This window comes from Ictidomys tridecemlineatus, chromosome Y, assembly GCF_052094955.1.
Source record: "Ictidomys tridecemlineatus isolate mIctTri1 chromosome Y, mIctTri1.hap1, whole genome shotgun sequence".
Classification (NCBI taxonomy): Eukaryota; Metazoa; Chordata; class Mammalia; order Rodentia; family Sciuridae; genus Ictidomys; species Ictidomys tridecemlineatus.
In genome coordinates this window covers 2,723,500-2,738,090 of record NC_135494.1, presented here as the reverse complement: position 1 = coordinate 2,738,090, position 14,591 = coordinate 2,723,500, and the positions used below count along the sequence as shown (strand labels likewise).

General features: G+C 43.4%; 2 protein-coding genes across 5 annotated transcripts in view; both read left to right on the top strand.

The window, feature by feature from the left end:
* LOC144371983 (uncharacterized) overlaps positions 1-14,591 on the top strand; it is a 101,452-nt gene that overhangs the window by 16,312 nt on the left and 70,549 nt on the right. The gene's annotated exons all lie outside the window — the stretch shown is intronic.
* Positions 1-14,591, top strand: part of LOC106144658 (uncharacterized) — a 72,079-nt gene that overhangs the window by 16,411 nt on the left and 41,077 nt on the right. For 2 of the 4 annotated variants that reach the window (XM_078035342.1, XM_021733427.3), the window contains exon 2: positions 9,194-9,289. In XM_078035342.1, the coding sequence (XP_077891468.1) occupies positions 9,238-9,289 (52 nt within the window). In that variant the 5' untranslated portion in view covers positions 9,194-9,237. Of the gene's footprint in view, positions 1-9,137; positions 9,290-14,591 lie in introns of those variants that run through there. The other 2 variants (XM_040286881.2, XM_078035341.1) reach the window with 1 other exon arrangement.

Below are 14,591 nucleotides of genomic sequence, written 5' to 3'. Positions count from 1 at the left end.
CTGAGTTTGTAAGGGTTTTCCAGAGGCTGCTGTAATAAATAACCAAAAACACAGAGACTAAAATCAAAGTTATCCTGGGACCAACACCCCATCCCCCAGCCCTGGAGGGCAGAACACTGAGATCAGGGGTCACATGACTGAGCTCCCTCCACAGGCTCTAGGGGGGCTCCTGCATGCCTCTCCCAGCTCCTGGGGCTCCAGGTAGAGCTGGGCTGGTGGGCACATCACTCCAGTCTCTGCCTCTGTCTCCATGTGGCTTTTCTGTGCTGTGTCCCCTCTTCTGTCTCTTTTGAGGTCAGTGCCATTGCATAAGGGCCACCTGACCCAGGAGGAGCCCATCTCAGGACCCTTCACTAACTCCCACTGCAGAGACCTTGTTTCCACACGAGGTCCCACTCGCAAGTTCTGGGGTTTAGATGTGGACAGGATCCGCCTCTTATAATGGTATCAGTTCCCTCCACAGGCTCCAGGGAGGTTCCTTTCTTCCTCTCACAGCTCCTGAGATTTCAGGATGCCCTGGGAAAAAACAATAAGGTGACCCATCAAAAGCTTACACATTAAATCACAATATGACCCAGCAATGCCGTTGTCAGGTTCAGATGCAAAGAATTTGAAAGCAATGACTCCAAAAGACACTTGCATATCCTGTGTTCACAGAAACCCTGATTCCCAGTATGACTGGCGACCAGGGCAAAAATTTTGTCTTAGAAGGGTGGGGGGAGACAGGGCCAACATGGGGGCCAAACAGATGGTCTCAGTGGGGGTCTTGGGGTGTCTGAGAATCTTAGAGAGTGTGGGGTATTGTCTTATTTGGGCTACACTGTGTAGAGGATTACATACAGGCTTGTAAAATTGTACTCTGTTCTGACCCTTTATTCTCAGGATTAGCAAATCACTAGAATTGTACTGCAAATCCATCAGCATGAAGCTGTCTATATATCTATCCATCTGTCTATGTACCAGCCATCCCTGCTTCCACCCATCTGCCCATTTTCTCTCCCATGCATCATGGATTTGTGTATTTGCCCACCCATCTACCCATTCATCCAGCCATCCATTCAGACATACATACATCTTCCCATCAGTCCATGCATCCTCCCACCCATTCACCCATCCTTCCATTCATCCAGGGGCATGTGGCAACTTCACCACATCCCCAACCCTGTTTTGTATTTTATTTAGAGTCAGGATCCCACTGAGTTGCTTAGCACCCTATTTTTGCTGATGCTGGTGAACAAGCAATCCTCCTGTCTCAGCCTCCTGAGGGGCTGGGATTACAGTCCTGCACCACCATGCATGCACTTTTTATTTTCTCATTGGACTGATAACAGGTTGGAGTCACCATCTGGAGTTATTTTCTCAGACCCAATGTTGAGGGCCTCAGCTGAGTCAGGATGACATTTTTGCCAGAAGTAGTGGTTGAGAGGTGACGCCAGCAAGTTCTCGAGTTCTCATTGAGTTCCAGTTGAGCTCTGTGGGGGTTCCCGGAGAGTTCCCATTGGTTAGGAAATGCCGAAGGAGGGATATTGCCGGCTGCTGGTTCCTGGAGGAGCCACGTGGCATTCAGCAGATTTCCCGGGAGCATGTGTGGAGTGTGCTAGTAGAGTTCAGAAATAAAGTTTGTTCCTGCTTCAGTGGCTCGTGATTTGTGCCCAGCCAGACTGCAGCACCCAATACACTTATGCTCCCAACCACCTTCTTTGAACCACCATGAAAAGCTGGGGCTGGGGATGGGGCTCAGTGCCAAAGTGCCCCCGCCCTCAATTCAATCTCTACATGGGGGACAATAAAAGCACCTGGAATTCAATTCTCAGCCCTGAGTAGGTATGTACCCACTTTTCCACACTTGTGGGAATATGATTTTTAGACAATAGCCTGCCCTTGTCCATGGGCAATATTGTTAGGAAGAATAAATTTAGGCCAGTGTGCAGCATGTGAAAGGCATCACAAAGTCCAACTTAAGAGCAGAGAATAAAATGGTATTCATTTTCCAAGAGGGGGATAGTTATGACAGGCAGTATTGGCCCCAAGTGGCAAGTTGTTATGGTTCACATGCAGGGTTTCTGGGCAGAGCTGAGCAGGGTTTTCGTTTCTTTCTGGTTTGACTATCAGTTGACACCCAGGAAATTGGGAGCCCTGGGTCAGCTTCTAGGGGTATGTTGCTTTCTAGGCAGGATGCAGATGGGCATGTGGCTTTTCTTGAAAATGTTGGTGCATCTGAAACCTTGACATGGAAAGTGTACACTGGAGGGGGACTTCCTCCTGAGAGACAAAATGAGGTTGTGTTAGACCAACAACGCAAAGAAAAGACCACTGATTCCAACTGAAATCAAATTAAAACAAGCTTATAATTTCAACTGGCCTGGGCTGCCTCTCCCGACAACCATAGGGATGGAAGCCAGCCCCCCAGCTATCTAGAAGCACAGGTTTATAGCCCAGACAGTTACACACAGAACGGCTTGTAAAATTACAGATAACAAAACTCTGAGGAGCATAACACAAAGGCTACTTTATAGTTTTGCTGGCCCAACATCAGAATTTATGAAGGTCGTATCTGTGAAGGTCATTAGAGCCTCAGAGAGGGTCGTTATCTGGCCAGGGAAGTCCAAGATTTGTGAGGCATCACTACAGTTTCAGAGAGGGCTGCTATCTCGTCAGAGAGCCAGGCATGGGTGAGTTCAAGGCACGGGGCATTGTATTCCAATCAAGATCAGAATTTGCAGTAATTTATAGTAAAACTGAAATTATCTTTTCATGGCTTTGTGTTGAAATGGCTCCCAATCTTAAGAGAGAATTAGGCTGTGTTTATCAGTCAGTCTGCAATAGAGTGACAGTGTCGAGGGGGCAAGTGAGTCTGAGCTCAGACATGTTATGAAACCACAGATGCCTGAAGCCTAAATCCTAATACAACTTTACATATTACAATATTATTTACATATCACATATGACAATAACAATGAAAAAAATATTATTCTTTTACAATAATACTAACTCCTACATACAATTTCCTGTATACATACATGCCTATGATTACCCTTTCTATTAAAACCTCAAAGTCCTTGTCAGCACCTGAAGACAGCGTAAGAACAGGGTTCCCTTGTCTTTCTGGTGTAGCTGCACTGGTTCCTTTCCTGCTTTCAATCAACACCTTTTCTCTTTGGTTTTAGGGCAAACAGCTGAGTTGACTTGTGGGATCAGCAGAGTCAGGTCTGTACATAAGACATCATAATCGTAGAATGTAGATTGAGCACGAGGTGCCTATTTTATTTCCACTGCACATTGCTGTTTTAGAGAGTTGCCCGCCTCCCCCCACCCCACACCTTTCTCTGCTGGGGATAGAACACTGAGGCACAGCACCAACCTCAAATATTTCCTTTCAGAGCTCAGGCTGCCTCCTCAAAGACCAGAGGCCAGGAGGTAATGAGAACTACTAAAATAATTTTAAAATTTGCCCTGGTCCTTGAGCAAATGTAAATGACCAAGGCAAGCCCATTTCCACAATGGAGAGTCCTTCCTCTAAGCAACATGGGGTACGCTGACAAGGAAATTGCCATGTGTCATACCTACTTGGCTAATGGCTCTCAGCATCTCCCCCCTTCTGATTAATTAAACAACAAGCAATGTGGCTTAAGGACCGTGCCTGGTAGGTTGTCCAATTCAACATATGGTTCTTACCCATCATGGGAAAAACTGACCTCTAGGCGTCAGCCTCCTGTCTTAGGTTGATACCACTGCAATTGGATCATACCCGTCACTGACTACCGGTCCAGCATACAGCCATACTTGTGGATAGGCCTATGCACCAGTGTGGGGGGGTGAGGTTCTTGCCTCACCTCTGTTGGCCCCCAAATTTTAGACCATCACTAGCAGAAGGAAGGAGGATACAGAAATGCCACAACCCAAGCCAGTTGACGGCTCCTTTGGAAAAATTGCATCACTGGTGACACCATCAGCAAAGATATTCCAGCACTACCACAATTCGCTGCACCAAACAATAGTTCACAATGTATACAAGTGATACATAGTCCAGGCAAGTTCTGCAAGCAGTTCAGAGTGGAGGAGTCTATCAATATGTCCATTTCCTCCCAAAGTAAATCAAGTCCTTGACTGAGCATTACTTGTTGAGTTATATTCGTTGATGCATCAGTTTATACAGTTTCCTGTGATAGCTATCATAGAAGCTGTAGTTTGGTTTTCTAGTCTTCACTGGCACTGGGATGGAGATGGGAATTCTGGCAATGATGCTAAAGAGACATTATTCTGAACAGAACTATTAAATATAATGAAAAGGAAAGGTGAAAGTAAGCAAACAGATCTGTTAACCTCCTTTAAAAACAATCCTTAACAGCTGTTTACCTAATTTAAATTAAACCATTTAAATCACGTGAATAAAAAAAATAATTCGGATCCATTTTTTCATGAGCATTCCTCATATATGATATATGAACATATGCACAGACATATAACACAAAACACAAATGTGCATACAAACGTACAACACATAAGACAATAATGAAGGCCTTGTAGCTTTACCGAAATCTCCATTGCAATGTTTAAAAACTCCAGTCAAAAAATAAAACTGATCAGAAAAACATTAACCTAGGTCTGTATGAGCTCAAAAAATAAAATAGAACTTTATGATGTGGGAAAAGGCAATAAAATAGACATTGAAAAAAGCATCCTGGTTAATCACTGTTGCAGATGTAAGAATAGTCAAGCTGGAGCTCTGGATATCAGCTGTTATGGATTTGAGTCAAATCATCTTCTTTTTGATCTGTAGAAATTGCTTTGGTTAATCTCTCTGGAATCCAAATTGGCTGCTGTTCTCCCTGGGGAAATACACAAACAGAACCCCAACTCCAGACAATCACTGGTCAGAACCTTTCCATTGTCCTGTTAGAATATCTTTCCAAAGAACCTTAGGCTTATGTACATTTTTTGGATACATATGTCTTTCCGCAGCACTAAGCCCTGATGAATCCAAATTTTAAAAGTTTAGAGTAAAAAGGGTTATTTTAAGTTTATCTTTGGGGGCTATATACCCCTTTCTATTTCCCTCATTTTGCTTTAATAAGTAAAGTTGATGGGCTTTTTGAAAAAAAATTACTAATAATCTCTTTGTTCTTCTATTTTATCCAATGTTTGACTTTAAACTTGTCTCTTCTACCTTTTTCTATGTTGAATGTCTATATCTAATAATTGTCTTAGCTTTTTGCATTTTCTAATTGAAATACCTTTACTTGATATTTTCAACCATTTTCTATCTTATTTCTATCTTCTAGTTCTCCCCCCCACCTAAGGTTTGTACATTCACCCTTAGTTGCTTTTTTTTCTCCTAGTTTTCTTTTTTCTTCCTATTTTGTGGGTTTAAAATTCTTGTCTTCGTACATCTTTTCTATCTTCCTACATCTTTTCAATCTTTTTTTACCTTTCTGTACTTCTGTCTTTAAAGTTTTTCACTTCAAATTTCTAATATTCTTTCTCCAAATTGCTTTTATCCTATTGTCTTCCCATTTTCATGGGTTTTCTTTCCTTCGTCATGAAGGCATCTTAACCATCTTGTATTTAACCTTTTAAAGCCTTTTGCAACTTACTTAGACATTGTACAACTTTTTACTTTACCACACAAAGATTATCTCATCTAGAAAAAAATTTCTTTTTCTTTTAACCTTCCATATTAAAATATATTTCCACATCTTGAATCTTTTTATATCTCTTTTTTCTTTTTTTTGCCATGAAGGTATCTCAACCACCTTCAATTTAACCTTTTAAAGCCTTCCAATTATCATCTATACTGTACTTTTAAATGTACTTTTTCACCACCTTCAGCTTCACTCTTTTAAACAAGGCTTAGATTCTGTTTAAATCACTTAAAGTTAGCTTACATGACTGCCCTTCAACTAAAGGCTTTTTTTTTTTTTTTACTCCATTAAGCTTTGTCTCAATCTGCCATGTACAAATACCTTTTTCTTCTTTCTTCCTTTCTCAAGCTTTTAAAGTAAGTCTAGTTTCCTCAAAATCTTTTTAAGTGGCATTTTACAACTTTTTACTTTACCACAGAGATTATCTCATTTAGAAACATTTCTCTTTTTTTAACCTTTATATTAAAATATATTTTCACATCTTGAATCTTTTTATCTCTTTTTTAACCGTTAACCCTTTTTATAAAAATTCACATTCTGAAACAACCCTTATAAATTTTTTGAATTTAGACAAATTACTCCACTTTAATAAGATGAAATACTTTCATGTTTTTTATGGTACTGTAATACTGTAATTGAAACCCAACTGAAACTTCTTATACTCTTTGTATATAAATTACACCTGATAGAATCTTAGCACTTAGTAACCTTGTTTCAGCAAAGACACAGACCAAAGCAATATTAAACTTTTTTTCCATTTACCAATTTATGAAGACACACATAATGTTTAGATATATTGCCTTATGGAACTTAATAAGTAAAGTAATTGATTTTATATTTAGTGGTTTATATTTTAACACTTTAGCTTTGTAAATTAATCAAATGTCTGTAAAAACCAAGATCTTAGACAAATGTAGTAAACAGAACTAGCTATCTCTTTCTTGTTGAGGTAAAATCCTTCTCCAGGATACCATGATGGTCCCATACTTAATAACTCATCTTTATAAAGCCATGGGCTACATTTTTATACTATATCAACATATGCCCTAATTGTTCTTGGTCTTACTGGGGTGCATCCTTCCTCTAACAATTTCTCTTCCTTGGGGGCAAACAACTTCAAACCTTGAGTCAACCATTTTCCCCAGTTTGCCTGAGAAAGTTCTAGGAACGGGCAACTTGAAATAAAAACAAAATAAATCAAAACAAGAACACATTGTTTTTTGAAATGGTCACCCATTCTCTAGCCTTCCCTCAGGGGCGAGCAATTTCACTTACCCCAAAGCTTCAGAATGACCCAAATGCTTCAAATGCCGCAGTCTGGCTGGGCACAAAATCAGGAGCCACTCACACCTTGTAGATTCAAAGAGCAACTCTTTATTCTCGAACTCTCACCGACAATCTACACACACGTTCTGGGGAAATCCACCGGCCTCCACCGGGCTCTGTATCCCAAAATACTCTCTCAATCCCGCGAGAACTCAACGGGAACTCAAGGAGAGGGTGCACCTGAGGCAGCAGGATTCGCCCTATTCCCAGCAGGGTACACCTTAAACCTGGATCCGCCCTGGTCCTTGAGCAAGGTCACCTTTCACCATAAATGACCAAGGCAAGCCCATTTCCACCATGGAGAGTCCTTCCTCTAAGCAACATGGGGTAGGCTGACAAGGAAATTGCCATGTGTCATACCTACTTGGCTAATGGCGCTCAGCAAAATTTGTTTTCATTTTTAGATATTGAATATTTGGAGACAGTGTCTTTCTCATTTTCCTGAGGTCTTGAGAAACTGATGTGACTCCATTTTTGAGAAACCAGCCCCTACCTCAGAGCAAAGCCCGCCCAAGGAAGGGGGAGTGGCTGTTATCCTTGGAAAAACCCACGGAGCACTCCTAGGCTCATAGCCACCCTGCTGAGATTTTGTCTGCAAATAACAGGAGAGATCTGAGCAGCCAGGTGTCCCTGACTCAGTGAGGCTAGGTGAGGGGCCATAGCAACCCCCTAGCAACCACCAATCAGCATGAGACAGGGAAATACCTGGGATGCCAGATGACCCCCCAGTATTTTATGGTGATTGATAACATGTTGGGAAACCATGTAGTTCAGTATGTACACCCCTCGTGACTTAAACCAATCGGTTCAAAGGAATCCCCCTCTTGTACTAACTAATCACTCCTACCAAACTTGTTTCCGCCAGTGAGTGTATTAGTCAATGTTAAGAGTTGTTTGATTTTCCCGTGGTGTGTGATAATTTGCTAAGAGATGCTATGGTGTATGTGGAGTCCCTGCCTTCCCCAAAGTGTGTATGAAATTCCGCAAACCCTGTACTCAGGGCCGCTCAGTGTCACCAGTTGCTGTGTATGCAGAGGACCCAGCTAGCTGGCCATACACACCTCTTTGCTGCATACATCAATCTCAGTCTCTGGTGATTTTGGGAGGGACCCTGTACTTGAGCATATCAGTCGCATCAGCTTTATATATGTAAAATATCACACTTTTTTTTTTTTTCTGAGGTACCGGGAAATAAACCCAGTGGGGCTTGACCTGGACCTCTGAGCTACATCCCCACCCTTTTCATTTTATTTTAAGAGAGGGTCTCACTGATTGCAGATTCTGACCAGACCCTCGCTCCTTCTGCCTCAGCCTCCCCGAATAGCTTGATAAAACCCAGCCTAATTTCATCTTGAGATCAGGAGCCACCTTGTCACAAGTTATAAAAGATTCATTTCTGTTTTCTGTAAAGTATTAGGATTTGTATTTGGCCTGGCCTTTGATGTTTTGAACTTGCTTGGAATGCCTGACCGTGACTTGAACTCCCCCATGCCTGGCTTTCCCTGGGAACCTTAATGGGGCCTCATAAATTCTGCCTGTCCCTGGCCAGATAACAACCCTCTCTGTAATGCTAATGGTGCCTCATATATTCTGATTTGGGATCTAAATTTACTCCCTTAGTGTTGGACTGTTAACCCGCTACTTGCCTTGTGTTATGCTTTTAAAAATTCTGTTATCTGTAAGGTCTCGGGACGACCACCATTCCCACTCCCACCCCACCCAACCCCCGCCTTTGCAATTTTCTGTGCTATAAAGCTGTGGAGTGGGGTTCTGTCTTCTATTTCCAGGGGTCGAATTACAAGCTTGTTTTTGTTTTCTGTTTTGTTTTTTTAAATTTAACTTTGGAGTCCCTGGTCTTTTCTCTGCCTCTTGGATTAACAGAGCTGTGGTTTCTTAGTGTGTGTGCTGAGGTTAAACCCAGGGCCTTGCCAAGCTCAGGAAGCACTCTATGGCTGAAGCCCAGCTCAGCGCCAGGTGTCGCCTCTGGATTAGTTCCCAGCACAGCCGAAAAGCTCCACCTGAAAGGGCTGGGGCCAAGAATCTATCAATTAGCCAACTTCAGCCAGTGATTGGGTCATCTTGGCTGTCAGTCATGATGCAGAGGGGGGCCTAGAGGCCATCCATCAGGGAACTGTCCAATCAGTGCGCAGAAGGAGGGGGAGGGCGGGCTTTTCTTCCTCACCGATGCAGCTCCTAATTCTTCTGCTGCGAATTCTCTGCTCCAGGCACCCAGGTGACTTTGTGCAGCCTGTTTCCCTGGGGACTTCGGATGCCCAGAGGTTCTATCAGAGGACGACGGGTCACCACAAAAGACAAAAATGGTGAGTCTGCAACCAGGGCTGAATGTAGGCGGTCAGCACCTGCCTTGGGGCCCTGTGCTCGGGTGAGCAGCAGAGCGCCTAGGAGTCCCCGCTGGCGAGTGGCCCTGGGCCCTGTCCCCTGGTATCTTGGGGTCAGCTGTGTTTTGTGTTTTTGAGGTCAGCTGCAGAGCGTGCGGCCAAGTCCCCTCTGCCTGCTGTCCCGCTGGAGGGTGGCCCTGGGCCCTGTCCCCTGGTTCCCTGGGTTTGGAAGGGCGGCTCAGGTCCCTGGTGTCCCCTTTGCTCCCTACTGGTGGCCCGACCCACTCTTCCCTACGTGGAGGAAGCAGGGCCACAAATGCATCTTGCTCCTCCCAGGGGAGCTCCTCCGGAGGCTGCTGTAGGTCCCCCAAATTGCAGGCGCCTCCTGCCTTCTAAACCCACCCTCCCTCCACCTCACAGCTCGGCCAGACGTCCGTTCTTCCCACTCGGTCCAAATGGACACCTTCTGCTAATTGTCACTTTTCATCTAGTGAAATATTGGAGAGAATAGTTCTTTTCTTTTAATTGGGGATCCAAACCCGGGGAGCTTTATCAGCCACATCCCCAGCCTCTACTTTTACTGAATTCTGAGATCTGCACCCACTTGGTGTGGAAGCTGGTCTCCAACTTGTGATCCTCCTGCTTCAGCTTCCCAAGTCCCTGGGATGTCAGGCCTGTGCCACTGTCCCTGGCAAGAAGAACACTTTTGAAAGCCTTTGTTTTCTATTTGTGAATATTATACTTGAGGGAAACAGTAATCACTTAACACTTTCCTGTGTTTGGTCAAAATAATTACTTTAAAGGGAATAAGGCATTTGTTTATAGAACCTAGGGATATTGAATCCTGGGCTATGTACCCAGCCCCCCTCCCTTTTTGACATAAATTATTTATTTAAATTTTTTTTTTTTTTTTTTTTTTTTTTTTTTTTTTTTAGTTATACATGGCAGTAGAATGCCTTTGGACACAGCAGCCATAAATAGAGTATAACTGCTCCTTTTTCTGATTGCACTTGATGTCGATTCACATCAGTCCTGTAGTCATATATGCACATAGGGTAATAGTGTCTGATTCATTCTGCTTTCCTTCATCCCCAGCCCTTTAAATTTGATTTTCAGACAGGGTCCGGCTATGTTGCCCAGCCTGGCCTGAAAGTCATGATCCTCTTCCTCAGCTTCCCAAGCTGTTGGGATTAAAGTCTTTGACAACCCCAGCTATGGAAAATACTGCATTTTAACCCAAATATTAATGACCATACTCAGGAACATGGATTCAAGTACTGTAAATGGTGTATGTGTCCCACCCTGGAGGACAGATATTGAACCCAGGGACACTTAATCACTGAGCCACATCCCCATCCCTTTTTATATTTTATTTTCAGACATGATCTCACAAAGTTCCTTATGGCCTCACTAAGTTGCTGAGGCTTCCTGAGAGCCATTAGCCAAGTAGGTATGACACATGGCAATTTCCTTGTCAGCCTACCCCATGTTGCTTAGAGGAAGGACTCTCCATGGTGGAAATGGGCTTGCCTTGGTCATTTGCAGTGACTTTGAATGAAAGGTGACCTTGCTCAAGGACCAGAGAGGATCCAGGTTTAGGGTGTACCCTGCTGGGAATAGGGCATATCCTACTGCCTCAGGCACCCCACTCCTTGAGTTCCTGTTGAGTTCTCCCGGGATTGAGAGAGTATTTTGGGATACAGAGCCCAGTGGAGGTTTGGATTTTCCCCAGAAAGTGTGTATAGATTGCCGGTGACAGTTCAAGAATAAAGAGTTGCTCTTTGAATCTACAAGGTGTGAGTGGCTCGTGATTTTGTGCCCAGCCAGACTGCAGCATTTCGTGGCCGCAGTATAAACCTAAGCCTAAAATTTGCAAAATTCATAATCTAGTGATGAAATTTTTTAATAACAGGCAGCATATAAATGTTCAGATTTTATGCAAATGTTGACAAAAATCATTTTTCAGCTTGCAAAGTGGAACTGCAAATGACAAGGCAAGCCCATTTCCACCATGGAGAGTCCTTCCTCTAAGCAGCATGGGGTAGGCTGACAAGGAAATTGCCATGCATCATACCTACTTGGCTAATGGCTCTCAGCAGAGGCTGGCTTTGAATTTAGCAATCCTCCTACCTTAGCCTCTCAAGATGCTGGGATTACAGTTGTGTGACACTGTGCCTGGCCTACATGAACTTTTATAAAAGAAAGTTGTGGAACCAATTGCATTAGTAGTGTTAGACCAATGACGCAAGAAAAGACCACTGACTCCAATGAAAATCAAATTAAAGCAAGCTTATTATTTTGACCGGCCGGGCTGTCTTGCCCCTCAAAATTGTGGGAGCCAAGGACAGCCCTGAGGCTTCTTTGTGGCCCAGTTTTATAGCCTAAAAAGTTACACAAAGGGGGGTTACAGATAACAACGCTCTGAGGAGCATAACACAAGTTTATATTTTTGCTGGCCCCGGCATCAGAATTTATGGAGATCTAAGAGACTCAGAGAGGGTCATTATCCGGCCAGGGAAGGCCAGAATTTATGAGGCGTCACTAAGGTTTACGAAAGGGTTGTTATGTGGTCAGAGAAAACCGGACATGGGTGAGTTCAGGGCATGGGCAGGCATTCCAATCAGCTTTACAACATCAGCTAGTGGCCAGGCCATACAGACATCCTGATATTTTTACAGAAAACAGAAATGAATTCTTCATAACTTGTGACAAGCTGGCTTCTGATCTAATGAGATAACTTCTGTCGTTATTACATTCTTTCTTTGGTAGATGGTGGGGACTAGAGGTCTGGTAAGGGTAGTGATACGTTCTGAGAAGTTTTGAGAATTGTGGTCTGATACAGAAATGAAGATGACTGGCTATTAAACGGCATCTTCCTTAGGTGTAGACACCATGTCTGATTTCATGGGCAGAGTTTCCCTTTGAACGCCTCACAGGGTCCCATGTCCTCAGCCACTGTCCTCTCCTGGAGCTGCCACAAGGTGGCCACAGCTGCCCTGGTCCCTGCAGGGTGAACAGAACTTCAGGCCCTGGGTCAGCTCCTCCTAGAGGACAACCTGAGGTGTGGGGTGCAGCCTCTCAGGGAAGCTGCTGGGGGCTCTGGGCTGAGGAATCTCCTGGAACAGGCCTCATCTAGACAGATATTTCCTTGGGACTTTGTTTTCCCCAAGCTCTGTTCCCATTCCTTGGAGAGAGGTGGCCAGTCATCCTGTGGATGCTGGTGCTGAGGGGCCAGGTCACTAGTGATTCTAGCCCTTTTAGTCTCACAGTGTAAAGGAGCGAAACCTCTCCCAGAGCATAAGGACCACCCACCCCAGTGCAGAGCTGTGCAAACCTGAAAAGCCTCATAGACTAGAGTCATGGTCCAGGTGTCTTGGAGGGTGATCCTGGGGGCTTTCAGTGAGCAAGACCAGGAGGGGGCATGTCCCAGCTGTCAGGGGCCTTCCCTGCCCCTTGAGCCTGACACATGTGTGCTCCCTCAGCACCAAAGCTTTCTGTGTATCACTTTGAAATGATGAGCTCACTTATCTGAGGCCCAGGATTATTTATTTAGAGCCAAATGGGATGGACTATTATTAAGGAGGCAAGACAGAAGTGGATTTTAATGTCTAGTTACACTTCCATTATTAAATATTCTAATTTACAGCCAGGTACAGTGGTGCTCACCTGTGGTCCTTGCTGTTCCAGAGTCTGAGACAGGAGGATTGCAAATTTGAATACAGCCTTAGCAACTTAGCAGGCCTTATGCAACCTGGTGAGACTGCGTCTCGAATAAAATATAAAAATGGCTGGTGATGTTGTAAAGTTCCTCTGAGTTTAATCTCTGGTATCAAACAAACAAACAAACAAAAAACCCACTTAATTTACCTTTTGCCACCCCTGAATATGTATAGAAAATTTGAGAGTCAATCTTGTCTTTTCAGTGATTTCCAATTGAAATCCATGTCCTAGATTCCAGAATTCCACTTAACATACGGAGAAACTCTGTCTTCCATTTTGCTGTAGAAAATGAATCAATTTTACAAAAATAGTTGTGGATAAATTTATGAATGCAATTTCATAAAAACTAGTTTCTCTTCTTTACACGGTCATGAATTTGGCAGGGGATGACAGTTTGTTTTTGCTGTTGTTGTCTGGACTTTGCAGGTTCATGTTAACTGTGTGCTTTTTTGGTATCAGGAATGGAATCCACAGGTGCTTATCCACTGAGCCACATCCCTGGTCACATTTAGATTCTTTCTTTTGAGTCAGGGTCTTGCTACATTGCCCCGGGCCTTTGACCCCTGAACAGCTGGGGATATAGATGTGCACCATCACACCCATCTTCATTGGAAATTTTAAGGACAATTTTGGCAATACCTGAAATACCCAACTGTGCTCATTTAATCACTGAATAATTTATCAGTCAAATAGTAAATGAGCACTCCCACCATGTCACCTGATTCCTGTTCCCTCCTATGTGCCACCTCCTAGAAGCTGGTTTCTTAAGTTCACCCCAAAAACACAATAATCCATGCCTTGAATTTCACATAATTTACTGAAATGTTTTTTTCTTTTTTGAAAGAGTGTAGATCATGGGAAAGTTCAGTCTCCTTTGTAAGAAAGTGTGTTGTCTTTCCATTATTTTTGTTGCCTGTCATTGTGTATCTTTTGTATTATAATCTTTTTTGTCACTCATTACATAAATTTTCAGTTTTTTCTTTGTGATTTTTTTTAATGTGTGTGTGTGTGTGTGTGTGTGTGTGTGTGTGTGTGTGTGGACTGCCGTGGATTTAACCGAGGGCTACCAAGTTGTTTACTACCGATCTACTCTCCAGCCCAACACAATTAGTATTGTAGACTGTTGTTTACTTATTTGCTTATGTATTGAGTGCTGGGATTGAAGCCAGGGACTTGCTCATGTGTATGTTTTCCTCCAAAAATGAATTTCAATGTGTGAGCAGCATTTTGGAGGTGGGCAGGTGTTTTACTGGGGAATAAACCTACACGCACTTGACCACTGAGCACATTCTCAGCTCTTCTTCTTATTTATTTATTATTTCCTTTTTTAAAAATATTTTGTATAGTTGTAGATGGACAGAATACACTTATTTTGTTTATTTTTCTGTGGTGTTGAGGATCATATCCAGTACCTCAAACATGCTAGCAAGTGCTCTGCCACTCAGCTACAATCCCAGACCCCCTTTTAATTTTTGATGAAGACCAGTCTCTGGGGCTGGGGATGTGGCTCAAGCGGTAGCGCGCTCGCCTGGCCCGGGTTCCATCCTCAGCACCACATACCAAC